Source organism: Myotis lucifugus, unplaced genomic scaffold (assembly GCF_000147115.1).
Source record: "Myotis lucifugus unplaced genomic scaffold, Myoluc2.0 scaffold_557, whole genome shotgun sequence".
NCBI lineage: Eukaryota > Metazoa > Chordata > Mammalia > Chiroptera > Vespertilionidae > Myotis > Myotis lucifugus.
In genome coordinates, this window is record NW_005871605.1 from 165,138 (window position 1) to 193,078 (window position 27,941).

The 27,941-nt window shown below is 38.8% G+C and overlaps 2 protein-coding genes across 17 annotated transcripts in view; one reads left to right on the forward strand and one right to left on the reverse strand.

Moving 5' to 3' along the window:
- The window catches only part of SON (SON DNA binding protein), a 33,771-nt gene extending 16,966 nt beyond the window's left edge, over window positions 1-16,805 (forward strand). The window contains exons 6-12 of one of the 7 annotated variants that reach the window (XM_006104264.3): window positions 43-231; window positions 7,419-7,529; window positions 9,082-9,198; window positions 13,238-13,385; window positions 14,915-14,986; window positions 15,090-15,205; window positions 15,742-16,672. In XM_006104264.3, coding sequence (XP_006104326.1) covers window positions 43-231; window positions 7,419-7,529; window positions 9,082-9,198; window positions 13,238-13,385; window positions 14,915-14,986; window positions 15,090-15,205; window positions 15,742-15,900 — 912 coding nt within the window. In that variant the 3' untranslated portion in view covers window positions 15,901-16,672. Of the gene's footprint in view, window positions 1-42; window positions 232-333; window positions 1,129-7,418; window positions 7,530-9,081; window positions 9,199-12,502; window positions 12,583-13,237; window positions 13,386-14,914; window positions 14,987-15,089; window positions 15,206-15,688 lie in introns of those variants that run through there. The other 6 variants (XM_006104265.3, XM_023745585.1, XM_023745587.1 and 3 more) reach the window with 6 other exon arrangements.
- DONSON (downstream neighbor of SON) lies at window positions 8-27,074 on the reverse strand. Of its 10 annotated transcripts, none has more exons than XR_002826613.1 (12): window positions 26,922-27,074; window positions 26,572-26,775; window positions 24,687-24,865; window positions 23,941-24,119; window positions 22,984-23,065; window positions 22,766-22,870; window positions 21,875-22,073; window positions 18,122-18,334; window positions 17,544-17,689; window positions 11,924-12,020; window positions 6,609-6,648; window positions 8-163 (listed from the first exon to the last, which is right to left on the reverse strand). XR_002826613.1 is itself a non-coding variant. In XM_023745592.1 (11 exons), the coding sequence occupies exons 1-9, from the start codon at window positions 26,922-26,924 to the stop codon at window positions 17,552-17,554; spliced, it is 1,302 nt and encodes a 433-aa protein (XP_023601360.1). In that variant the 5' UTR covers window positions 26,925-27,074; the 3' UTR covers window positions 8-163; window positions 6,609-6,648; window positions 17,544-17,551. The 10 variants fall into 10 exon arrangements, 4 of the variants coding, with proteins under 4 accessions (XP_023601360.1, XP_023601359.1, XP_014302135.1 ...); XR_002826612.1 differs by having other exon boundaries at window positions 6,605-6,648; XR_002826611.1 differs by lacking the exon at window positions 6,609-6,648 and adding an exon at window positions 7,570-7,702.
- Between the last annotated feature and the right edge of the window lie 867 nt (window positions 27,075-27,941).

Genomic DNA, 27,941 nt, shown 5'->3' on the forward strand with positions numbered 1-27,941 from the left:
CTGAGACTGCTGGAAAGTAATTGAGAAACTTTATTTTTTTAGATTGCTGCAGCAAAGCCCACGCCTCCAAAAAGCCAGGTCACGTTAACAAAAGAGTTTCCTGTGTCATCCGGATCTCAGCACCGAAAAAAAGAAGCAGACAGCGTTTACGGAGAGTGGGTTCCTGTGGATAAAAATGGTGAAGAAAACAAAGATGATGATAATGTTTTCAGCAGCAATCTGCCCTCTGAGGTAAGTAAGAGGAATATTATGTATTTTTCTTTTTTTTATACCTGAATCTGCCATTTTATTGTTATTTTATATCTGATTTGGATTCTGTTTCACTCTTCTTAGGGCCGGGGTAAACGGCAGGGCCGGGTTAAACGACAGATGAAACAACCCGCAGCTTCTCATTTGACAGTAACTCGATGCAATTCACTTTGTGGAACCAAGCCACAAAGTGAAAAGCATCGAATTGCAGAGAACAGTGTTGTCACATCCCTCCCCAACATTGGGCCCTCCTTGCACTTGTGGGAAGGTAGCCCAAGGTACAACTATTTAGCGTCCCGTTTTGCTTCAAGGCTTTATAGCTCTAGATTTTGGTGGTAGCAAATGTACTGGCTGGAGGGGTTGAGCGGACAGAGGCAGATCCTCAGGTTCAACACAAGAAATGGATTGAAAAAGGTCATTGTAGGCTGATGTGAGCATCTTGAATACATAGCCTATTGCCCTTAAATAATGGTTTCTTACTGTTCTCTGGGTGGTTTGTCAGATAGCCTTTAATTTTAATCATTTCCCTTCCCTGTGCTACCTTGGCCCTTTGGAATTCTTGTGTTTAACCTAATGCTCAGCCTTGGTGTACTCCATTTCCCTTCTCCTTTCTCTTTTTGCTACTAATGAAAGTTGGAGAAGTGGAATTCACACCTTGAAAATTTCACGAGGCTATAGTTGTATCTTGTCATGATGCAGTAATAACGCCAAGTGTCAAAACAACCCCATTAAAATGCCACCTGATTAAATGTGCTGCTAAATATAGTGCACATGAAAACAGCAAGACTGTATATATATGTAAATATATATATATGTATCTTTGTATGTATCTCTGTATCTGTACCTTTGCTGTATCTTTTAATAAACAGTTTACTTTTATTTAACTTGTTGTGCAAAATCACGCTTGGGGGATACGGGAGGGTGGAGACTTACTAGGGGGGGGTGGGAGTTTTAAAAATACCATAGACTAGTCATCACCTCTTGCCCTTTGTTTCCAAAGCCCAGACATTTGTCCAAGGACTGGATTAGGTGCTGATGCCCTTACAATGTGGGGCTTCTTCCCCACTCCCTTTCCTTGCAGTTCCGGGATATGCATGTTAGAGAGACCTGTACTTTTCACCTCAGGTTCTGTTTATCGCCCATATGGTCATCTTCCACTAAACACCTCCAGTATTATAGATCCATCAGAAAGTGAACAGAACCCAAATCAGAAACCTTTTTCCCCTGAGCTACTCACAGGTGACATTTTCACTGTGTGCGCGCGGGGGGTTTTGACCTTTAGCATTTTAAAGGAGAAAAGTTATATACAGTGAAGCTGACTGGACATGAAAACTAGCCAGTACAACTACAGCCACCAGTGATGGTCAGTTACATAGGGTTCAAAAATCTAAGTTATGCCGTCACCAGTGAGGTTGGGGTAGCTGGTTTGGATAGTATTTTATTGAAACGACCTGAGTAGCTAGCTCAGTTGCTAATCCCCAAATCCAGCTACCGGCACATCTGAACAGGGAAAGGGGGAACTGATATTTGCAACTAACTTTTTGTAGTAGTTGAATATAAATCATAAGAGGGCTAAACAGACTGAGAAATTATGATTGATTCATATGCTTTTAGTAATTTCTTGCAGATTACGCATTTAACAGAGTTGGAAAAAACTTTGCAGGTTGATGATGTGAGAAATATTTCCTGATAGAATGAAGCCCCATAAATACTACAAAATTCCAAGGGGTTTTTCTGCGGAGATAGTGACTATAACTATTCAAGTGCTGAGTGAATGCTGATGACCATTTCTTTTTGACAGAGTTTATATATACATCTACTCACATATTTATATTCGAAGTTTAGTGCTCAGCCAGTTTGAGTCTTAACACTGATGGGGGGCAGGTGCCTTAGTCTTGGCATCTAAAATGGTTGTCAGAGTTTAATTGAAAGTTGAGAATACTTATTTCAAAGAAATTTTGGGGGGAAGGTGGGTATTCAGATTTTATAAAGTATAAAGAAGTGTTTTATTAAAACAGGAGGGAAAAAGCTTCTGTTCATAAAGCTACATAAACAGAGCCGATTTTTCCTTTGGGAGGATGTACACAACTTTTTGATATTAGAACTCTAAGCTAGTTTCTTAGAAGATTATTAGGCTCAAACAACATATAGGTAAACTTCCCAAAGTTTTAGGAAAATGGACAGGATCCTCCCACCTCCCAAACCCCCTCAGGTCTCTGTAGGAATAATATAAAACACCTAGAGGAAATGTTCATATAAAATGTTTAGTTCTAGTTATTTAGCTGTGTCTTAGAAATACGCTGTTTTTAAGATGGATGTTCTACATACCAATGTTTGTGGAATGCTGTTAGTCACATTTTATGAGAGCATTAGCGCTCTTGGTTCCCTGTCAGGGGTGTAAAGTCTTTTAAAGCCAATGTTTTAACTGAAAAGTATTTTTTTCCTATTGCTCGTTTTCATTTCAATAAATGGATTTTGTGGTTCTTTAAATTGAGCATAAAACATTTAGGCAAAGGTCACAGATTTGATCTTAGTTTTGCTGTAATCCTTAATCCCTTCCATTGTCTTGCACTTGAGTGCTCTTTGACATAACTGGATAGACGTGGATGGATCAGCAAATCCATTTCTTATGGATTGTCTACTCATCAGATTGTGTGTGCTCTACTACCAGCCAGCATCATCGACAGTAAAGAATGACTACAGAATTTTGACCATATTTGTGTGAATCTGATTGATAAGCAATGAATAGAAAAAATGTTGGAAAACTAATATTTAAAAAATTGTCCTCAGGGGCATTAATTCTTAGTAATAAAGCTAGCAAAGACTTATTGGGTAGAAGATTTAAATGTAATCTTTGACAGAACTTCCTTGGGTTTGCTATCAAGCACAAATATTTTATCGGTCCAGAAGTTGCCCTCCATTAAGGTCTAGTGATTACTTACATGTGAAGATATTTTTTTGTCTTAGGCTGTGTGCTTGGTTTTTATTACTGAAGAATATTTCCATATCCCAGTGGAGCTAAAAATTTCAGTGTTTAGAAGCTCTAGATTTATAAAGTTTTTAGTTTAAGTTCTTGAGGCAAGATGAAAATTTCCTTTGGAAATTGAACACATAGTTCCTAGCGTACTAGAATGTAAATATAGCCTTGTTATTCATTCTCTCCTTAGATGGGATTATCACTGAATTTCCTTAAGCCAATAGGTTATCTGTTTGTTTTCTGTTATAATTCATTTAGGTTAAATGTATAAGTTAAACCTAAGCATTGCACTAGATTATTTTATTTGATAAAAATATCCATAATTCACTTTTTAAAACTAATCAAACATTTAACTGAAACATTCTAGATTTAATAGTGCGGCTTTTGTTTTTGTAATTGTCATTTTCTTTTATAACTGAACTTTTGTATTTTTGCTAAATATTTTAAAATCACGTTTTATATATAGATGTTTTTTCTTACAGTTCCACTATAATTAAAATTTTTCTTTTATGCTGTCTTTGAGATACATGCAATTACTTGTGTAGAATATAATTTTCACTTTATATCCTTTCATTGTCTTTTTAAGAAACACTTAGGATATTTGTTCTATCTATGTAAACAGTTAGATTAACAAAAGGGGGAAATAAATTGACTTAAAAGTTTTTTTTGTTTGTTTAAGGGGTGGTGGTGGGAGGGAGGAGAGAGAAACATTGATGTGAGAGAGACACACATCGATTAGTTGCCTCCCAAATTGCCCCGACCAGTGGCAGGAATCAGACCTACAACCCAGGTATGTGCCCTTGACTGGAAATAGAACCTGAGACCTTTGTGCGCGGGCCTATGCTAACCACTGAGTCTGGCCAGGGCAACTTAGAAAGATTTTTCAATGAGAAGATAAAGAACATACATTTATAACCTAAGACCCTGAAATGCATCTTACATGGTGCTAATGATGTTACGTATTTTACTATTCCTAACGCCTTTTTTGAGGAGGGGTTCAGTGAAGAAGGAAACGTGGGTGGGGCTCTAGCACGGCTGTCTCAGTACAGCTGTGAGGCAGCTCTGCCTGCCCTGGTCTGCTCCACTCCCTCGTGTTCTGCACTGCCCTGCACTCCAGACCCTCTAGCCAGGGGAGCACAGGCCTCAGTGGAAAGGGCACGTGTGCTCCCCTAGCACCTGGGTGGGTTATAGAAGGAGTGGTGATCTGTTGTGTCAATGAAGTAGGAAGGCAAAATCACCTGAATAGGTTTGTATTAATGCGAGAACTGGGATTATTCAAAACACTTATGTAGATTTCATATTTCAGAACAAGTCCTCGGGAAAAGGAAATTAAATATTTCCCTCATTATAATGCCTGGAATATTATTACAGAATTATAATTATGCTTTAGATAATTACACTTTATACATTAGGTTGAAAGTCTGTAGTGTATCTATTGAAACAGCTTGCTGATGACATCTTGATAAAGTATTCTATAGGATTTAAGTTTTTTCCTTGGTTTTTAGAAGGCCTTTTGGTATCATTTTGGTACCTTGCACACATTCCTGTTTCTGAGCAACAGTAAAAGCTGGTGAGGGCTCTAAAGCTTCACTGTACAGTATAGTTTACTGTATACTGTCTGTATATGTGTACTCCAGTACAGAAGTCATTAGCCACGGGGAAGTCAAGTTGCTTCATTGCACTGGCCACATTTTAAGTGCTCATTAGCAGTCACTAGGAAATTCCATTGGACGTTGCTCATGTGAAGGGTAGGTGTAATTTTATACTGATACAAAATGTCTGGCCTAGCCCATGAATATCAATGCTTTGGGGATTTTATAATTGGCTTTTCATGCATTATTGTATATCCTGAGTTACCTTGAAAACTGGGAAATGTGCTTTTTGATACAAACTCTTAAGGTCCTTTAAGAGGTTAAGATAATCCTGATTCATTCTGAATATATTTCTTCACATTTAAAAAGATATGAAAATAATAGTCAAATTATTATTTAATAAAGTTTTGACATGATCTTAAAGCTAACTTGCTAAGCCTGTTGAAGAAGAAATGAAATTATATTACCTCAGGAAAAAACTGGTTGTAATTTTATCTTACGGAAATTTATATTAAGCATCCAAGGTTGCTATGTTAAAGTTCTTTTCAGAATGTGATGTGAATTTGACATGGAATATTACTGAGATTTGAAAGAAGTTTCATCCTGGGAATAAGTGATGAAGCATTAGGTTACCTGTTTCCACAATAAAGTCTTAAAAAGAAAACAGTGTGAAGATAGAATGTCTTCAGGAGGATGAATTCAGAGAGAGGTAGATTCACTTGCTTTCCAGTGGGGAAGGATTAATTTTATTCTAGAAAAGTTGGAGTTTTCAGAGCCATATTAATTATTATTTTTTGTGTGTGGCTAATTTATAGTTGGAGATTGGGGGTCAGGGTGTGGGAATGGTTGGTAGGTAGATTTCCCCCCACTATCTCCTGAGTTTAGGTTTTTAGAATGAAACCCTATTACCAATGTATACCTAGACAGCTATGAGATCCAAAGTAATTCTGACAAGGGTAATGAACAATATTAAGGTATATTCTGTGGGCCTTTTAAAATTACATCAATAATCCTTAGAGTTTTAGGAAACATCTGAGGTAGGCCAAAGGAATATAAATTCTGACCAGAAAGTCCCAGCAGTCAGAATTCTAATAGAAATGAAAAGGGAGAATATAAAGTTTCTTAGCTTGTTAGTCTGACTTCTTATAGGCCCCCAAAATAATTCTAATTAGTGTGGATAATTTATTAAGTTGACTAAGAAATTAAGATATTCATTTATGAGATCTACAGGTTAGTAAATACTGAATGAATTCAGTTTAATTGTGCTTTCATTTTAAGATATGTATAAAAATCTATACGTTGTGCTACTTTGTAAGAAAGTCTTTAATTTTGTTAAGAAATAATAGAACTAGGAATAATAGGGTGATTAAGGGGCTCTGACGTTAGGAAAAGAAAGGTTAGTAATCCTTATGCATGAGGTAGAATTATTCTTAGTCATACACCCTTCTCTACTATATAGGTCTTATTTTGAAAGAAGTCTTATACACAATATACAATGAAATTACAGGCCGCCTTTACTTCGCTTTTTAAACAAATCCTTAGCTGTGAACTTGTTTTACTATCATACCCATGCAGTACTTACTAATTATTCTTTGTATATTAATATAGGGAAACCTTCCCATGACATACAGCATTTTCCAAAAATGAATTTTCTTGGGTGAAATAACTAGGAGATATTAATGGGTTGGTTATGTTGTGTCAGAAGAAGAAAAGTATTAATAACTGGTTAGTTGATACAGATCCACCTGCTCTCTTAATATTAGAACAAAAAACATCAGATACTCACTCACTTGATGGCTTTTTCCTTCTGTGGTTGAGCCTTCCACAAACCTGACAAATTGGGAATTTGCCCTAAGAATTTTCCTGGACATTATGAAGAACTTTTAAAAGTTAAATCATTGTCACCTGCTTAGCATAAAGTTTTTACAAGTAGACTATGAACTTTGAAAAGGACTTAAGACTTTTCAAACATGTCTCAACTTTAAGTGTTTTAAATGTACCCCCCTCCCCGAAATATTTAACTGGTCATGAATGTACATAAAGTGAAAAGAGGTCCATTTATTTACATAATGAGTATTTTGATAAAATTTAGTTCTTAAAACCAAACTGCAAAGCCGCCAGGTGAAGAGATCTGCACAGGAGTAGAGGAAAGGTGATTGACGCCATAGTGGTTTTCTGCTTTGTTATTCAAAAACCTTGTTTATTGCTTCTGAAGGTTATGCCGATAAGCAGTTTAAAATGAAAACTGCTAGTAATACAAAGTCGTTCAAAAAATTCTCAGTTTACTGCAAAAGACTTTTATTGGTGAAGGTCGGAGATTTTTAAGTTTTTCATGGAATTTTCTGATTGTAATTTGATACAGAAAACAAGCAGTCAGTCAGCTTTTGCTTCCTCTGACACTTTGTAACTTACCTGAAATACTCCTTGTCTGCTTCTCAAGGTTACTTTACCTTTTTGAGTCTTCTGCCTACTTTATAAAACTGTTAATAGGTATATAAGACTATGATTTTGTTTTTGATACATAGCAACTAAGTATATGAGCAGTTTTCTGAACTTAGGGGTTCTATCGTAATTTGAGATAATTATGTTTTCTTTCTTAGCCTGTGGACATCTCTACAGCAATGAGTGAGCGGGCACTTGCTCAGAAAAGACTCAGTGAGAATGCATTTGACCTTGAAGCCATGAGCATGTTAAATCGAGCTCAGGAACGGGTATGTAGCAGTTTAATGTCTAAATAAGACTTTTACTAACTAGATTGTTGTGACATAGGCAAAATCAGTAGCATGCTGTTGAAATGTAGGTTCTTATCTTGAAAATCCAAGGGAAAGATCATTTATTTTTTAAAATCTTCACTGGAGGAGTGAAGATATTTTTTCCATTGATTCTAGGGAGAGTGGAAGGGAGGGGGAAAGGTAAGGGGTAAGGAGAGAAAAGCAAAGACACATTGATTAGTTGTCTTTCACATGAGCCCCAAAGGGGTGGGGTGGGAATCGACCTGCAATCCAGTTATGTGCCCTTGACCTGGAATTGGACCTGAGACCTTCTGGTGCACAGGCTGATGCTCCAACCACTGAGCCACGGCCTACTTAGCTTATTTTAAACTAGAGGCATGGTGCACGACATTCTGGGGGTGGGGGTGGGGGTGGGGCAGTCCCTCAGCCCTGCCTGTGAGGGATGTCCGCCTGCCTGCTTAGGCCCACTCCCCATGAAGCTGGCAGGCGGACATCCCCCAAGGGTTCCTTAGCACTGCTGCTTCTGGCTGAGCGGCACTCCCCGTGTGGGAGCACACTGACCACTAGGGGGCAGCTCCTGTTTTGAGCATCTGCCCCCCCCCCCCCCAGGTGGTCATTGCGAATCATAGCAACCGGTCGTTCTGCCGTTCGGTCTTTTTGCATATTGGCCTTTTATTATATAGGATGACCATGGCCTAATTAGCTTATTTTAAATGACAGTGATTTGGTTCCTGGTCCTTCATTCAGTAAATATTATTGTGTACTATATGACAGGAACTGTTTCTTGAGCAAATAAAATAGAAAAAATTTCCTGCTGAGTTTATAATCTGGTTTATAAAAATAGCGCATTGGCCATAATAGGTCTGTGAGATGAAAGTAGTATTATGAGTTCCTGCTTTCCAGTGACGCAAACTGAGCTAAAGAGTGGTTAGCTGATGCCCAAGGTCACAAAACTAGTAAGTGAAGAGGGTGGCATTCAACCCAGGCAGCCAGGGTCCAGAGTCACCTGATTTTAACAATGGACAGCTTTTCCTTCTACCTTTCTTTCTGTAAGTACTTGTTCATACAGATAGGAAATACATTGCTTGATAATCTTACTAATGGGATTCACTGAATGTTATTAAACTGCTTCTTTGAAATGTTTAAAAAAATTTTTTTTTTAGGAGAGAGTGGGATGGAGGGGGAGAGACACATGGATGGGTTGTCTCCCGCATGCACCCTGATCAGGGTGGGGATGGTGGGAGCAAGCCTGCAACTGAGGATGTGTCCTTGACCTGAAGAGAACCCGGGACCCTTCGGTCCGAGGGCCAACGCTCTACCCTCTGAGCAAACTGGCTAGAGCTGGGAAACAATTTTAAATATGTATAAAATCACTATATGGTCTTAAAAATTGAATATCTAAGCCGTAATACAGCATTTTCAGGAACGAACTAAAACCATTTCTTTTAGTGAATTAAATTGTTAATTCCAGTGGCATTTTAACCAGCTGAGTAATTTTAACTAGGTAATTGAGTCATCTTCTTTTCTTCAGATTGATGCCTGGGCTCAGCTGAACTCTATTCCTGGCCAGTTCACAGGAAGTACGGGAGTACAGGTCCTGACACAAGAACAGTTGGCCAATACTGGTGCGCAAGCCTGGATTAAAAAGGTAGACGACATAATGCACACACGAAAGTGTTCCAGTAGAAAGCTAAAATTTTTTAGGAAGTGTTTAATTAAAAATGCATTAAGAGGCCAGTGACTAAAAAGAATTCATGAGTAAATTTGCTGTGTGTGTACTCCAGGATGGACACAGGATGGACCGGATTCATGAGACATGGCCAATGTATAAATATGGCTCAGAGCCATGGGTTTATATCCTGAGGTTATTTTTATTCTTGCTGCCGCTGGTGGGGTGGGTGGTCTTTTTAAACTGTGTTTTGAATGCTCACAATGTGTCTCAGGTGCTGTTCTGAATATGCCACCGTTCCTGTTGGACTGCTAATCTAATGATTTCAAAGCGGTGGTTCTCAAATGCTTTCTCATCCTGGGATACTTTATTACAGGTTTATTTTTGGTGGATCACTGCCCCCAAGAGCCCTCTACCACCCTCATTGCCATTCCTCTATTCCTCTGCCCTCTTTCCCTTCCTTAGTGCCTGCACCTCCTTAAGCTCCCGTAGTCCCCAGCCCCCTCCCCACCCCCCCTCTTGTGATCCTCAGGCCCAGGTCCCCTGGTTGTCAGCTGTTGGTTACAGCAAGTGGTTGGGAGGCCCCAGGATTAGCACTGCATGTGGTGATTTGGCCGTGGGACTGGAAGGCTCGGGGAGGATGGCTGGAGCGTGGGGTGGGCATTGCTGAAGGGTGAATGGGGTGGGGTGGGGATGGAGAATACTATCTGTGGACCACCACTTGGGCCCTGGTGGCCTTTGGTGGTCCACAGGCTCAATTTGAGTACCACTGACCTCAAGGAAAAAACAGGACATGAGACCTAAATTCAAGGGAGAGGACGGATGCCTCGTGCTGTGAAGATGGAGGTGCTCCTGGTTTGATTCCTGCAAGGAGACCTGTGAACCCCACCTACGGCTGCCTCATTGTCGGGGGAGTCTTAGGTGGTTACGAAGGGCTTTCCGGAGAAATGTGTGCTGGGGAAGGGTGTGGCTTGCTTGGATCGGGGCGGTGGTGGTTTATTTCAGGAGTACGGGCAGCGTAGCGGCGCTGACACTGGGAGGCTGCGGGTCTCATGGATAGGGAAGGTTTCTTTATCCTGCTGTACCCCTGACTCCTTTTGTGATCATGGGCAAGTAATTACGTGGAATTCAGTCTACAAGTGTCACATGAAGGAAGACAAGGCCTTATTCCTGCCCTCAGGGTGTGATATGACAGGTGCCTGTGGAGAATCGCCATGAGTGCCAGTGAATGAGCTCATTTCTGAGAAAATGAGATTTTGGTTGTTTGGAACTTTTAATCTCATAACATTTTCAATTTTGATTGCATTATCTCTGGTGATCCTCTTATTAACAAATTAATATAAAACATAGTTTCACTTTGCCTGCCATTGGGGGGGGGGTAAGCACTCTTAATATGTGTATATTGAGGACACAGATTCATTAAAAAGTTACTTAGGTAGTTTACTAGGGGGTTGGTATTGGGAAAAGATGACAATCTATTTAAGATTTAATTAATTTTGGACTAATTATATTACATTTCAAATGTGAAGTGATTTGTGTAGTATTTGAAAAGACGGCTTTCATTTCATTGGGAAGAATTACAAAAGTACGCCTATTTCTTTAACAGTTTAATTCTTTAAAACTACTCCATATTTCAGGAAGTGAGACTTGAAACTTACATGAATGTTTTAGGCACATAATAGTCGTGTACATTACTAGTTAGAAACTTTTGAATATGATTCCGTTGTAAAATTTAGTCTAATATTTGTGTATAATGGAAGTGCTGATCTATAATGCTTCTAAACATACTTCTAAACATCGTGTTAATTTATAAAAAGTGAATCTTTTATAGATTCAATTGGTTCCCTGAATTTTAACAAAATTTCCAGTTTTGTAGGCAGTTGACAGATTTTTAAATAAATATTATGTCAATTTAAATCATTTTGATAAATTATCATGCCTTAAAGCTGTGTTCACTGACCAAATTTTTAAATAACTGAAGAAAGCAATGCTTTCAGGAAAACTATTTGTATGTTACTTAAAGAATATTTGCTACTAACATCAAGAAAGGAATGTTTTATTTCATAAAAATGAGGTAGAACATGTGAAAAAGTTATTAGGCAACACACTTATCTACTGCAGACTGTCTACTTGTGTTTAGGAAATGTTTCCAAATGCTCATTTGGCTTTTCTTGCCTTGCTACAGCTCAGCGCCCTCTTTGTTAAAAGCCGCTCGGAATGCCTGCATTTCCCTTACACTTTTGTATTTTGTTGCAGTAAATCAGTATATTCTTAGTAGATAAAGGAGAGTTTTATTTATGTTTAAGTAAACATTTAAGAGTTGTTATTAAAACAACCTTTATTTTTTGAGATGGTATCATTTGGACATGACCTGATGAATACTGTTTACTATTGTAGTCTCATTAATCAGCTTTTTTGTTAACTATATACACCCTGGGGTAAAGAAACATGACTATATCAGAATGGAAACAGAATTGAAAACCTGGGTGATTTGGGTATTTGTATGTACTCTGCACAGTTGCCCTTTTTTTTAGGAGTGTTTCCTGGAAAAGAGGGGCCGATGAACCTGAAAGTAAGTAAAAGCCATTCTAGGTGTGTAGCAACAAGGCAGTTGATATCCAAGCATCAGCTAACTTTTCTCTCAATACATCAACACTGCATGGCCTGCACCAAATAAGGAACTGAACCAGGGGTATGTTTTTACCTCCACAGCCGCCTCCTTCCATCAGAGCACCTTGTTGAACTTAATGTCTGTCACACAAATCATTGGCATGCTTTCTCCCCAGCATGTAATTAAAAAGCTGGGGGAAAAGAATATACAGTTTCAATACTGTCAGAAAACAAGATTTAACAAATTTGGTATTAACTTGTCAATACAGGAATGTGATTAATGAATACTATTTCTAGATTTACCAAAAATTTTGGCCCCCTTTATTGATAAGTTAATGACATCTATATATTTGCTGGAGAATGTAAATTTAAAATTTAATAACAAGGAGAAATAAAAAATGATTTGGAGATATCACATCAAAAAAAAAAAAAGACCAACAGTAGAATTTAGTAGTTTGTTGTATGTAGATGGACGCCTCAGAGGCATCCCGTATTTCTGAATGTGTGACGATAATTGACTTGGTCATGCTAATGTCTATACTTGTGCATCTTATGACATTAAGTGGTTTGCTGCTTTGATGGAAATTATGGTTCAGTGGGTTGGATACAAGAGAGATGACTGTTCACAGAATAACCTGTGAACTTTCACCCTCTGTATGGAAACTTGTTTCAGGGCCCAATCCTTGTAGCTGTCTTCTTGCCCCGGTCAGTGCCAGCCCTACTATTCACAACACTGCTGCTACCGAGGCCTAGGTATGTAAACGCTTAAGGAGTTTTTTAAACGTCTTTTAACATCAAGCTAGGTTTTAAAGGAATTCAAATTCAGTTTGGTATAATAACAGGTTATTTTATGTGATTGTCTTCCATTTCTTACTGTGTAAATTGATTATAGTTATTCTTTTGCTTCATAGGATTTTTCTATGTAAAATATTTATACTTGCTCCATGGGAGAATGGGGAAATAAAATGGGTGATAACAGTCTGCTTCTTCAGTGTCCGAACTACTTCTAAAATGACTTCTGGGCTTTATTTATTAACTAGGTGCACCTGGGACAATTAATGACTGTTTTAACATTGCCTTCTTTTTATTTTGCAAGCTAAGAAGAGATACCAGTGAACGTAAATAGTGGACGAAAACAGGAGTGTTCTAATTTTTTTTTTGGAGGGGGCTCGAGGGCCACTGTTTTAAAACTGCCATTTATATGCCTTACGTGACTTTCAAAATACTATTATGTTAATGTGGAAAAAATTAGAACATGCACACTACAGTATGTATAAGAAGCATTTAAATGTAACAGCTATAACAGATCTAGAAGTAAAATCAGATTTCTTTTTTAAAAAGTGACACTGAGTTGATGGTCACATTCTAACTGTAAAATTGGGACATTTTACCTTTCTTCTTTGGACAGGATCAGTTCTTAAGAGCAGCCCCAGTAACTGGAGGAATGGGAGCCGTTTTGATGAGAAAAATGGGCTGGAGAGAAGGAGAAGGATTAGGAAAAAACAAAGAAGGAAATAAGGAGCCTATCCTCGTTGATTTTAAGACTGACAGAAAAGGTAACAAGTGTTTTGGGGAAAGTTTATTATACCCCCTTTCACATTCCAGCTTTCATTGTCTACATGCTTTTGATGTCTGTGATCCTGACCTGCAGGCTCTTCTGCTTATACAGCTGTGTTGTTGGGGGGGCGGGGGAGGGGGTTTAACCCATTTCCAACAATTTATATAATTATAGGAGGAAACACTAATTTTAGCTTTAAAAAGGGAACCTGTGTTAGTTGCTAAAAATTATGGAACTTTGAATATATCTATGATTAAAATTTTAACTAGATTTTATATTTATAAAGCAGCCATTTTGTTTTGACAGGGAATATAGTATCTTTATTTCTAGAATATTTTTTCTTAGATATTTTATCCCACATATTCTTTTTATTTCCTATTAAAGTGCTGTTTAGTCTCCGCCTTATAAACCCTCTTTTCAAGCTCAGTAATTCAGTTCTTTGGGGTTGGGGAATAGCAGATCAGCTGCCTACAATAGTGCTACTTTTTCATAATGCCCTGAGTTTGGGGCACCTAAGTATAATCCATGGGAATGCCAACTCAGTGTGATGACTGAAGCTTATTTGTCTGATTTTTAAAACTCAAACGTATTTTCCTTATCTTTGTATTCAAAGAGATTTCATTGAAATTAATGCAATTACATTATTCTTTAATGACCATGGAAACTGAATAGCTCCAACTAAATTTTTTTTATTGTTTTGCATCAGATTTTCTACATTGCCATCCATGTAGAATACCGTGTTGCCATTTTATTTCCAACTGGTGGGAGTGTATTGTAATAATGATACTCAAAAATAGCATGGAAATAACATGGCAGTCTTCCTGTGATGAGCATTAATTCAAGCTTTAAATTAGGAAAGGGCATTTTGCTAGTTATGTCACATTGACATTTTATTGCTTGTGCAAGCTGAATAGATGATCTGTCACAAAAAGGTGGTTTATTGGAAGAAAACATGTTGGATGCATTGTGTAATTCCAGGGAGCATTCTCTGGAATTGTATGTGGGTTGGGTTTGGGAAAACATTGGTTTTGCATAGTAACATAGCTAAGCTACCTGGGAAAGGGAGGTTATGAAGTTGTGTGTTTGTCTTTTGAGAACACCTAACATTAGATAAGTCAGAAAGGGCTTTGTTGGTGGGGGTGGGGGTGTATTGGGTTTCTCACTTTACTTGTGTGTGACCCAAAATCCTCATCTTTTGAGGAACATATCTTTTACTGAGCATCATCTTTTAAAGAATGGGCAACCTTTAGAAATCAGTTGGAATAAATAGCCACTACTTTTTAAACTTACAAAGCAACAGGCCTGGAGTTGTTAATGATGGCACTTAATTATATGTATTCACATACTAAATGCTTGTTTTCTGAACATTTTATATAATTTCCAGTACCAGGGTGTATGAATAGGTATATTTATATGTTGAAACACAGCAAAATAGAAGTCCAGATTGATCTAGAAACAAGGGTAAGGGGAATGTGTTGAAGATTTCCTTTGAAGTAGATTTCACTAACATTGATTTTTTTTTTAAAGGTCTTGTGGCTGTCGGAGAAAGAGCACAGAAGAGGTCTGGGAACTTCTCTGCCGCAATGAAAGATCTGTCAGGTGAGGGCACGGGGATTCTCCTCACCCATCCCCACTTCCAGTTCATAATTGGTTGTCACAGATGGTGGAGATAATTAATAACTGGTTATTTTTTGCTCTGCAGGCAAACATCCTGTGTCTGCCTTGATGGAAATCTGTAATAAGAGAAGGTGGCAACCACCTGAATTTCTCTTGATCCACGATAGTGGCCCTGATCATCGCAAGCATTTTCTCTTTAGGGTAAATATGAATTTCTGCATTAATTTTATACATTTATTAATTTGATGACAATGTTAGCGGGTGAGGGATAAGTATATGATCATAGGATTGATATATTATTGGTGGGCTGGGAGTGTGTATATGTATAGGTAGAGAGGAGGGGTTTTTAAACACACCAATATGCCTCTTAATATGACTTTTAAAAACCTTATTTTAAAAATATGTTGGAAGGGAAAGTTTTGGGCAAAATCTTGTGAACTGTTTGTTGCCATATTCTAGAAGGAAATGGGGAATTAGAACTATCAGGCTTTTTTTAATTTGGAGACCTGCTTTTAATTTGCTGTCTCTTTTCCCAAATTATTTGCTTCTCCTGGGTTGAGGTTAACTTGACTTACATAGTATGGGTTTTATGTTTTAAATTAGTTTTCTAGCATTTAGTGAAAAAATAAAGCTAATAGATATTAAAGTTTGATGCTGTTCTTATTGTATGTTTTTCTTGAATAGGTATTGAGAAATGGAAGCCCTTACCAGCCCAATTGTATGTTTTTCTTGAATAGGTATTGATAAATGGAAGCGCTTACCAGCCCAGCTTTGCCAGCCCTAATAAGAAGCATGCTAAAGCCACAGCAGCTACTGTGGTTCTTCAAGCAATGGGCCTTTTACCAAAGGACCTCATGGCTAATGCCACTTGCTTCAGGAGTGCCTCACGTAGATAGATTGAGGTTTTATATTAATCATTTCAGATAATTTTACTCTGCATCAAAATGTATTTCCTCTTTAATGTTGTAAATATTTGGCAATTTAAAACATTGTGTAAAAAGCAATCTGTACAAACATCTCCCGGCTTTGATTTTTGTACCATGGAAATTGTATTTAACCATACAGGGTTTTGGTATGTTTATATTGTTTACCTTAGTGATGTATTTGTTTAAGTGGCTAACATCCAAACGATTGTTTGAAGGCATCCGTAATCTTCAGTGTGGAATGTTAAATTACGCTTTTATACTGTATTTTGTACTATGATGTAACTCCCCTTCCTTATGGCTAGGCTGCTGTAACACTTGCCTGTAATCAGTGAAGGGCTGTGCACCTTGTACTAGTTCACAATGAATTCTGCTGGACAGATACTGGGGCCAGTGTTATTGAGGTAATCAAGCAAGATCTGTTCCACAGGGCTGAAGCCACCATCTCCCCTTAAAATTTTGTAGAAGTTATAAAAAGAAGTGGTATGTTGTGTGATGATCAGCACTAAGTCCTATGTTCCCGTCAAAGCCACTTGGGCCATGAGAAGGGAGTGAAAATGAAGTCCGACTAGAATTCTACTGCAGAGGCCAAGTACATTTAGTATGGCATTGAGTTGTGATATAGTTTTACTTTGATGTGCATTTTGAATTTCAGCTACACCTAGATAGACGTAAAATGATAATTAAAATGCTGTAACCAACTTATCTAATAAAATTGGCACCCAGCCACTATTTTGTTGACTGAGAGAGTTTAAGTTTATGTTAATTTTTAGGGTCTAATAGAATATTTCATGTGTATTACAGTGGTATTCATATGCTGTCTCTATACTTTATTTTAAAAAGCTTAAGGCCCAAAATATAAACTTCTCTGGAATAAATGTGGTGTTTTATTTTCTGGAATATAAAGTGAACACATACTTCTTCACTAAATACTACTGTTTCTTTACCCAATGCTTATGATTTCTAAGCACTTTTATTTAAAAAAATTTGAACTAGACACACACACACTAAATACTACTTTGCCATGATGGATGAGCATACTTTAAACTCTTAAATACACTGTTCTATATGGAATACAAAATACCCTTACCTGAATTAACATGCATATGCATTAAAAATATATGTGTGTGTATACATCTATCTATTTGAGAGAACTGTAAAGAAAGCAACTAAGACGCATCAACAATCAACTCAGTAGATATTGTATAAATTTGGTTTCAACCTTTACAAGCTAGAACCTGCTCATAATCCTTGGTAAATGGTTAGTTTTGCCCAGATGTCATTAATTGATACTAATTTAGCCTCAATTTCCCATTTGAAAGGAAGCACTGACATTGATTCAATTTTCTATTCAGTTTATCATTAAGTTATAGGGATCTAGTTCTCATTCAAGTTACTTGAGTTTTTCATATCTGAATATCTTATCAAAAAATAGTGAAACTGGAGAATGTTGATCTAAAATCTTAACACATGCATATAATAAATATTAACGGTTAATGTTTATAAACATTTGAATATTCCCTTAACTTCCAAAATGAAATTTAAAGCCAAGGGTATAAAAATCTTGAATTTCCTTGCCAGAGGCTTTTTTCCTCAAAGATTCCTTTTAGGCTTACTTTGGCGTTCAGGCTCTCCAATTATAAAGGTAGTCACTCATCTCCACATTCCGTAAGGATGATTTCCCCAGTACTGGTGTTTGGCTAAGTTGGTCCAGAGTCTTAGGGTGCAACCCACAGTTAGCAAGCTCCTCACGAACAGTCTCCTGTGGGAATTGGTACCGGTCAGTGAAAGCACACCAGCCTTTTTGAACACTCAGTTTTTAATAGTTACCATGGGAACTTGGACACCAATGCCTTCATACTATTCATTCTCAACAGAAGTTGACTTAAAGAATTTTTGCATAGTTTTAATTATAACTTCTAAATAAAACCTAAAAACGTCAAAAATTAAAGGCCATTTGTTAAATCCTCATGCTAAGTTGCCATTTTTTTGGTGGGGATAGTATTTAAGTCACTAAGTACAACAGCTTGAAATCATAAAACTTACCTCACAATAACAACTTACATAGACACATCCCTTACTCTCAGAAATTATCATTGAAAATTAGTAAATACAGTTAACTTGAAATAGTTTGGCTCATAACTTCCTTCACCTACTTTGAGGAAACTAAGTCTGTTTACAGCTCTCCACTCACCTTTCCCAGTACTTTATCCACTGGTGGGCAGATGTTGAACACAGCGGTTGGCTCATGTGTATACAGTCCTGCAGAAAATGACCCCCTCTGTGAAGATCCGAGTAGCATGGTCATAGCATGTAGAGAATGAGGCATGACAGGACCTGTGATCTCCAAGCTGAATTGATCTTTGTATCCAGAAACAACCTGTGTCTTCACATTTACACTTCGTGCCTTACAAAAAATTGAAGGGGAAAAAATTATGGTCATCTCTCAAGCCTTTGTCCCTAGCTAAAAACGTGTTCACTAACTTTTCATTAGGATTTTCCTCTAAGTTATGGAACAAAAGTAGTTCTTAAGACATGAAGAGTGTATAAGAATAAAAATGTTTAGTAAATTCTGTCTCCAGTATCCTTTACTCCAAATGATGAGATTATCAGTTTAAGTAGATAAAATTTTCTCATATGGTATTCACTCTGATTTAGTAATACACTTTCAATACAGGATATTGGTAAAACAAATTGATTCTACAGCTACTAACATTCAGTATATATTTGTTCATATGTATAATTTTCAACAATATGGATATACAGGCACCCCTTGCCGACACTGTGGGTTTGGTTCCAGACCACTGCAATAAAGGGCGGACACGTGGAAGCGGGCTGTACACTCTGTGCTGGTGCAGGGTCTTGCTTTCAATGTGTAAAAAACGCAACATCTGTGAAGTGCAATGAGGTCTACCTATTCAGTTATTCTTTTCACTTATTCATGATCCAGTTTTTGAGATAATTCAATATTCTTGCCTCTTGAGACAAGCGCCCGGCCAGTGTGGCTCAGTTGGTTGGAGCATCGTCCAGAACAACAAAAAGTTGGTGATTTAACTCCTGGTCAGGGCACATACCCAGGTTGTGACTTTGATGCCCAGTCGGGCCACGTGCGGAAGGCAATCAATTGATGTTTCTCTCTTAAAAAAAAAAAAATAAAAAAAAAATGAGAGAACTTTATGGCAAAAAAGATTAACACCAAAATTTTTGTTGCCAGTTTTATACTTGGTAAGAAAATTTTTTTTTATATAATTCATATATTTTCATGTAACTCCTTTGGTATAACTACATTAAATGATTTTTTACTGGGAGAAAAAAACAAAAAAAGCAACATAAAAATGCTAATAAAACAAATGTCAAAAATTTATCCTATCAAAAAAGAAAAAGTATTGGTATGAGATTTGGGAGAAGAGCAAGATGCCCCCTCATAGTCCCGGATTGCAATAAATATGACTCTTTAATTCGAAAAAAAAAGAAAAAAAAGAAAAGAAAAAGTACTTTTAAAGAAGCTAGGTTATTGACTTCCAGTCAAAATAGCAGAGTAGGTAGGTGAACATTGTCCACCCCCTCCCACGACTACATCAAAATTACAACTAAACTATAGAACCACCGTCATTCAGAACCACCTGAAACCTAGCTGAACAAGTCCTACAACTAAGGACGGACGAAAACAGCCACATGGAGACCGGCAGGACAACTGAGGCTGCGCACGGGGCTGGCGGATAAAAGCCAGGATGGTGCCTCAGCTGCAGAGGTCCCCGCTGAGGACGAGGCCCCGCTGGGCCGGGCCAGGGCTCTAATGCCAGTAGAGAAGTCCAAGGTGTGAAACCCAGCAGACGTGGCTGAGTGAGACCAGCACTGCTGCAGTCCCAGGTGTTGCTCTGTAAGGGCCCGCACATCTATTTCCTCGCTGACAGACTCACTTGTTCTGAGCTCCAGAGCTGGGGCAGAGGCACAAAGGCTCCAGAGACATAGAGCCCACACCAAGACACATCCTAATGAAAGCACCAAGGGTTAGAGACAGAGAGACTCTTAAAAGCAGCAAGAGAAAAGCAGTTAGTTACCTATAAGGGAGCTCCCATAAGATGGTCAGCTGATTTATCAACAGAAACTTTGTGCCCAGAAGCAGTTGCTATGAAATAATCCAAGTGATGAAAAACAAGGACCTACCAGCAAGACTACTTTACCCAGCAAAGCTTTCTTTCAGAATTGAAGAACAGATAAAGAGCTTCCCAGACAAGGAAAACCTAAAGGAGTTCATTACTATCAAACCAGTATTACAAGAAATGTAAAAGAATTGCTTTAAGAGGAAGAAGAAAAAATATGAATAAAATGGCAATAGCTATACCTATCAATAATTATTTGAAATGTAAATAAATGGATTAAATGCTCCAATCTGAATGGATATTAAAACAAGACTCATACATATGCTACCTACAAGAGGGCCACTTAAGATAGAAAGACACACAGACTGACTAAAGGGATGGAAAAAGATATTTCATTCAAAGGGAAATGAAAAAAAAAAAAAAAAAAAGCTGGGATAGCAATACTTGTATCAGACAAAATAGACTTAATTTTTTTTGTGTGCCAAAGTATCTTTTTTAAAAAATATATATTTTATTGATTTTTTACAGAGAGGAAGAGGGATAGAGAGCTAGAAACATCAATGAGAGAAAAACATCGATCAGCTGCCTCCTGCACACCCCCTACTGGGGATGTGCCCACAACCAAGGTACATGCCCTTGACCAGAATTGAACCTGGGACCCTTCAGTCTGCAGGCCGACGCTCTATCCACTGAGCCAAACTGGTTACGGCCAAAATAGACTTTAAAAACAAAGGCTGTAACAAGATAGGATCCAGTGATTCCACTTCTATTTATCTAAGGAAACCAAAAACAGTAATTCAAAATGACATGTGTATCCCTATGTTCTGCAACATTAATAGCCAAGATATGAAAGTAACCCAAGTGTCCATCAATAGACGAATGGTGAAAGATGTGATACATACATACAAAGGAATTAGCCATAAAAAAGTGAAATCTTGCCATTTACGACAACATGGGTGAACCTTGAGTGTATCCTATATAATAAACGGGTAATATGCAAATTGACCCTAACAGCAGAATGACTTGGTCACTATGACACACACTGACCACCAGGGGGCAGACGCTCAATGCAGGAGTTGCCCCCTGGTGGTCAGTGCGCTCCCACAGGGGGAGCTCTGCTCAGCCACAAGCCAGGCTGATGGCTGCCAGCACAGCAGTGGTGGTGGGAGCCTCTCCTGCCTCCCCACCAGCGCTAAGGATGTCTGACTGCAGCTTAGGCCTGCTCCCCGCTGGCAAGTGGACATCCCCTGAGAGCTCCGGGGCTGCCAGAGGGATGTCTGACTGCCAGCTTAGGCCTGTTCCCCCTGGGGAGCGGGCCTAAGCCAGCAGGTGGACATCCCCCGAGGGGTACCAGACTGTGAGAGGACACAGGCTGGGCTGAGGGACCCCCTGAGTGCACAAATTTTTGTGCACCGGGCCTCTAGTTATGCTAATAAAATGAGTGAGATAAAGAAAGACAAATACCATCTGATTTAATTTAGGTGAATTTGAAAAAACAAACAAAAACAAAACAGAAACAGAATAAACTGATGGTTGTAAGATGGGAGGGGGGAGACAGGTCAAAGAGGGGAAGGGATTAAGATGTACAATTTGCCACTCACTGGGATGTAAAGTACAGCACAGGGGATTCGGTCAGTAAGACTATAATACTGTATGGTGTCAGATGATTACTAGACTTATTGTGGTGATCACTTCCTAAGTCATAGAAATGCCTAATCACTATATTGTACAACTGAAACTAATCTAATATTGTATATCAACCTTAACTGAAAAAAAAAGTTATTTTTTTAAAAAAGAAGCTGTTATGAAGATTAGTGTAGGATTACCCTCCAACCCCTTATTACCTTAAGCATTTGCATGGTGGCACCTCGGAAAGCTATCGGAGATAAGAGAGTTGGTGGAAGTCCTGCCTGTGGACCTGAAGTAGCAATTAAGCTCTTACAGTTGATCAAAAAATTTAGCAACGTAAAGGTGTTTGTTCCCTTCACCAACACAACAGACTCAGGTCTGTGGTCCATTTGTACTTCATGTTTCTCCTTACGCCTGAAGATGACAATCAAGGAAACTGCAAGTAGAAATCCCATGCCAACAGGAAAAGCAGTTATCTTGATTCTGAATCACCTGGGACCCCTTTCCCAATTCCAAACTGGAAATGCTCGTTATCATGTCTTCACTGCAGTTAGAAGGCACCTGTTTAAATCAAAATGACTTGACTTTAATCTGCATTTGCTAGAAATTGACACCGAACAAAACTTTCTTCGCTAGTCAAAAATATATTCTGTCCCCCCCACAAACTTCAACAAAATGGAATGTTTGCTCTTTTTAAAATATAGCTTCTTAGTTTATTGGTACTTAGGGTTTTGTTATTTAGTGTCATGATGGTGAATTAATTTTAGTATGATCTTAAGACAATTTAAGATTATGGTCAGGCAGGCTAGTGTGGTTCAGTGGTTGAGCATCAACCCATGAACCAGGTCACCAGTTGGATTACTGGTCTGGGCACTTGCCCAGGTTGTGGGATCGATTTTCAGTGGGGGGAGTGCAGGAGGCATCCGGTTGATATTTCTCTCTCATCGATGTTTCTCTCTCCCCCTTCACTTCTTCTCTCTCTAAAATCAATAAAAACATATTAAAACAAAACACTGTGGTCAAATAAAACTGCCAGTCAATATTCCATTGCTCACTAACTTAATTCAATGAAAATCAATTCTAGTTAACAGCAAATGAAAGGATACAGCTTGATAGAGAGTATGTCTGGCTTTTTAATTTTATCTTGCACACCCATCTCTTCCAGCCAGGAAAAACTTTCTTCTTCATCTTCATCACTGATTGCTTGCTCCCTAAAAAATCGCTATAGTTAGATTTCCCATTTCATAAAGCTGTTTCCTCTACAAAACTACTGCACCGAGGCGATAGCCACTGGATGACATGAAAGGTTATTTTCATCACATACTCCGCATGTCCCAAGCTTGTCCCAGATGCTGTCTTCTTCTCATGGCCACTTTCTTTTACTAAAGGCAGAGAAAATTCAATACCTACATGAGAAAAAGAAAAATAACTGAGTTTCTTTACTATACTAGTAATATAAAAGAATTTAACAGGTATGCCTTACTTTTAGAGAGTCCGAAATTTGAAAATGTGAGTCTTTTTATTTGATTTATTAAGGCAGTAGCTTTCAAACTTTATTTTTTCTTTTTCAATTAGTTTACATTCAGTATTACCTTGTATTAGCAGCCCATAACACACCCATACAGACCCATATCAACTTGAAACAAAAGGTTCAGGAAACAATACATTCTTACTACATGTAGTATTCTTTCATAAAGTATATACTACTTGTTATTTCATTTTTTTAAAATGCTGATTAAACCCAGTAAATATGTCTTTTGTCCACTCATGGGTTGACCCAATTTGAAAACTGTTGTTAAAAGGGGTAGGTGATTTGTACTGTGAGGAATTTGAAGAAGTGTATATTCAGACAGGGACTTTCCAACCCAGTATGTGTTTAGAGATCCGTGAAAGGAAGATCATTAACTTAAAGCAATGTATAAGGAACAGCTTAAATAACTGCTATAAAAAGAATCAGAAAGAAATAAAATATTTAATATAGTTAAGCCCAGCCAGTGTGTCAACCTATGAACCAGGAAGTCACGGTTTGATTCCCGGTCAGGGCACATACTTGGGTTATGGGCCCGTTTTCCCAGTGGTGGGTGTGTAGGAGGCAGCCGATCAATGATTCTCTCATCATTGATGTTTCTCTCTCTCTCTCTGAAATCAATAAAAATATGTTTTAAAAAATAATATAGCTAAAACTAATAAAAGACAATTCAACTGACAAAGGGTATTTTTAACTTTCAAGAAAAGAGTTTACTATATAGTGTGGTATTCTTATTTTAAACTATAATTTTACCTTCATTTTTCATAGCTTCTCTTATGCCTCTAGTTGTAGGAGACATGAGAGCCGTGATTACATCATTTCCTGCTAATCCTGATGCACGAAACAGGATAGTAAATTGATAGGTACAAACGTAGAAATAGGGGCAAAGTTTTGTCTTCAGAAGATTATACAAAGACGTGAAGCTCACAGACCTATGAAGCAAATTTTCTTTAGTTAATTAAACATTTAACTTCACATCTAAAATATTGTATAATTCAGCTTGATATTCACCCTGATTTGAAACACAACATAAATATTACAGATAATGGTTTTCATTTTTGCCGTTACATACAACTTGGCTTTTAAAGAACTGAATCTGGTCATGGGACTCACTGATAACTCCTACATATTTAAACAGTGTTTACCATTTAAACACTAACCACTGTTTTCTTTAAATAAAATTTAATTGGTAACTTGTTGGTAATTATCTTTGTGCAGCTTCCGGTGAGAACGGAAGCTGTCCTGACAAGAATCTTAAAGAATTATGTTTATGTGTATTTACCAAACATTTAAATGAATTTCACAATTGCATAAAGAGTGAATAAGAGCTAAGAAGTAAACAATTTAAATGTTGGTTATTAACAGTTCCAATAAAATCATTCAGGAGGAAGAGCGATCTTTCTACCACTAAATGTTTCCACATAATGAATAAAACAAGAAGAGAATACCGCTAAAATGAAAATTCACTATTGGATCACACAAGTTTTTACAAATCTTACCAGTCACTCATTAGAATGCGTTGTAGGGATTCATCATTCGACCAAGGGCTTGTCTTTGCGGACATTTTCCGGTCGGCTCCAATCCGAGGGAACAGGGAGAGCCAGGGAAAGGCGGGGTGGAGCCAGTAGACAAGGCTCTGCTGGAAAGCACAGCGCAGCTCAGTGCAGAGCTTGGGGTCCTGAAGTCCAGGCAGCGCACAGGTTTGAGCCACAGAAAGAGAAACTTTTATTAAAAAGACACTGAATATACCAAACCCTTATCTTCATTGCTTCCTATAGTAAAGTGTTCATAACTGTTACAGGGGCTACAGTGTAGTTTATTCTGATTTGGGAGAACCTTTCTTGTCAGCAATTATAGTCCATCCAGCCATACATCACAGGGAACACTTAAACATAGATGGGGACCTTCTCCTGTCTCTACCATCCTCCAGAAAAATGACTTCTCTTTTTTATCAGGAGGGCAGGGACTGTGTGCGTGCGTGCATGTAGGTAATAACACATTCAACCGCGCCCCCCGCCCCCCCCCCCCCCCGGCCCGTCCCGGGCTCTATTTAAAAAGTAGCCAGTGCCCTAGCCAGTTTGGATCAATGGATAGAGCTGAAGGGTCCCGGGTTTGATTCTGGGCAAGGGCACAATCTTGGTTGCAGGGTTGATCCCCGTGTGGGAGTCAACCAATCAACGTGTCTCTCTCACATCAGTGTTTCTCTGTCTCTCCCTCTCTACTCTCTTTAAAAATCAATGGGCCCTAACCAGTTTGGCTCAGTGGATGGAGCGTCGGCCTGCAGACTGAGGGGTCCTGGGTTCGATTCTGGCCAAGGGCATGTACCTTGGTTGTGGGTGCATCCCCAGTGGGAGATGTGCAGGAGGCAGCTGATTGATGTTTCTCTCTCATCGATGTTTCTAACTCTCTATCCCTCTCCCTTCCTCTCTGTAAAAAAATCAATAAAATATACTTTTAAAAAAAATAAAAATCAATGGAAAAATATCCTCAGGTGAGGATTAACAACAACAACAAAAAAAAAAAAAGAAAAGAAAAAAGAAAAAAAAGTAGTAGCCAGTAAAAACTGGTAACCCGAATCCCAAATCACCCTTACCAATTTATTAAAAATGAGGTACCAAGGTCTCTTTTAGGTAATCCTCTTTAACCTAGTTTAAGTTGATAAGCTGCTTCAAAGTAATACTATTGCATTTCTCTGAAAACATTCTAGAATTTATCAACTCTAGTAAATTGACAAGACACCATCATTCAGGTAGCATGAGGTAGTGCCTTTAAAAGAGTGCACATTTTGTGAGAAAATGAGTAAAGTAACCAGTCTGCCTTTGTAACCCTATTCCTCCATTGCTTTTCATGCATTTTCCTTATATTTTCTTTCTCAAGAGCCTTAGAAAAGAATGGCTTAGTTCAAGTAATGCCTCCCTGCAACACCGACCGTTTCTCAGGACAGGCCTCTAAATTGAATGGCAGTCACCGAGTCTGATGAAAACTATATAAAAGCACCACTTTGGCAATACAAAATCTCCACGTGTTTATGTCAAAAGAAAAACTTACTGGAAGGAAGTCTCTCTGGCATTTTTGCAGAGAAGTAAAATTTACACTGAATTTGTTACTTTAAAACATAGCTCTTGCCCTAGCCGGTTTGGCTCAGTGGATAGAGCGTCGGACTGCGGACTGAAGGGTCCCGGGTTCGATTCCGGTCGGGGGCATGTGCCTTGGTTGCGGGCACATCCCCGGTGGGAGGTGTGCAGGAGGCAGCTGATGGATGTTTCTCTCTCATCGATGTTTCTAGCTTTCTGTCCCTCTCCCTTTCTCTCTGTAAAAAATCAATAAAATATATTTAAAAAAAAAACAAACCAAAAAAACATAGCTCTTTTCTTTCAGAATTACCTGTATGCTTTGAGGCAGAGTTACTTCTGTTGCTCTGCAATGCTGGACGACACCCTGAGCCTCTTCCTGTGCTTTCAAATGATCTGCCCAGGTAAAGGGTTGAGAAGAGGTGAAAAGGAGTCGAGTTTTAATACTCCAGTCCACAGGTAACTCTGTACTTTCTGGGGAAGGCTTATCAGATTCGGAGAATGATCTGTGTGAAATCTTTTAGAAAACAAAGAACACAAAAATTAGTAGAGTAGCAAGGAAGAAACCTTCAGTCTACAGATTTCATGAACATACACATGATGGCTGAAATGTCGAAATTTTAGAGAACGTGTAATAAGTAGCATAGGTAATATACTACACACCATGAGAAAGTCTGTGAACAGCAGTTATCTCTGGGAAGGAGGAATTTTTTGGAGGTGGTGGTGGTAGAGAGACAGATTTCACTTTTCAGTGTAGATAGTTCTATACAGTTTAGTTACAAAAGGCATGTGCTGCCCAGCCGTTGGCTCGGTGGTTGAGCGGTCACCTATGAATGGGGAGGTCGCTGGTGCAGTTCCGTCAGGGGATGAGCCTGGGTGGTGGGCTCCATCCCCAGTGTGGGGCGTGCAGGAAGCAGCCAACTGATGAACTTTCTTTCTCATCAGTGTTTCTATCTCTCTATCCCTATCACTTCCTCTCTCTAAAAATCATTGAAAAAAAATATACAAAAAGACATGTTATTCTCATGATCACAATTAAAGAAATAAAAACGATTACGAATGTTGCTATCAAAGCAGAAATCTTCCAGGTATTTTACAAACACCCTCTAAGCCACTCAAACTCTGAACCCGGGGCTAAGCTGCCCTTGGCTATGGAGACACGTGGAACAATATTCTCACATCACATCACGACTTTCTCAGGTGACGTCACAAACACAGCAGGAGAGGGACATTTGCAGTAGATCCTGGGAAGGCCCTTTCTGTACCAGGAAGGGAGACTGGTCCCGGGGGCGAGCTCGCTGTCTCAGGACCACTGTGCCCTGGTGGGACCATCACAGCACAAGGATGGGGGGAGTGGAAGCGGGCTTGTGCGTGAGTGTGCGTGTATGTGCGTGTGTGCATGTGCATGTGTGTGTGCGTGTATGTGCGTGTGTATGTGTGTGTGCATGTGCGTGTATGTGCATGTGCATGCATGTGGGTGTGGAGGGTGGCAGTGGTGAGGGTGTCAGCCAGCCCCCAGTGGCACCGCATCCTGGGGGGTAACGTGGGGACGTGAAGACTCAGTGAAAAGCTAAGTTCCCGCGGTGGGCGGTAATCCGCAGGGGGAGGGGGGAGGTCTGCGGGGCCAGGCGCCACTCGCGACCTCCGCCCCGCGGTGTTCACCTTTGCCCCCGTGGGGTCCCT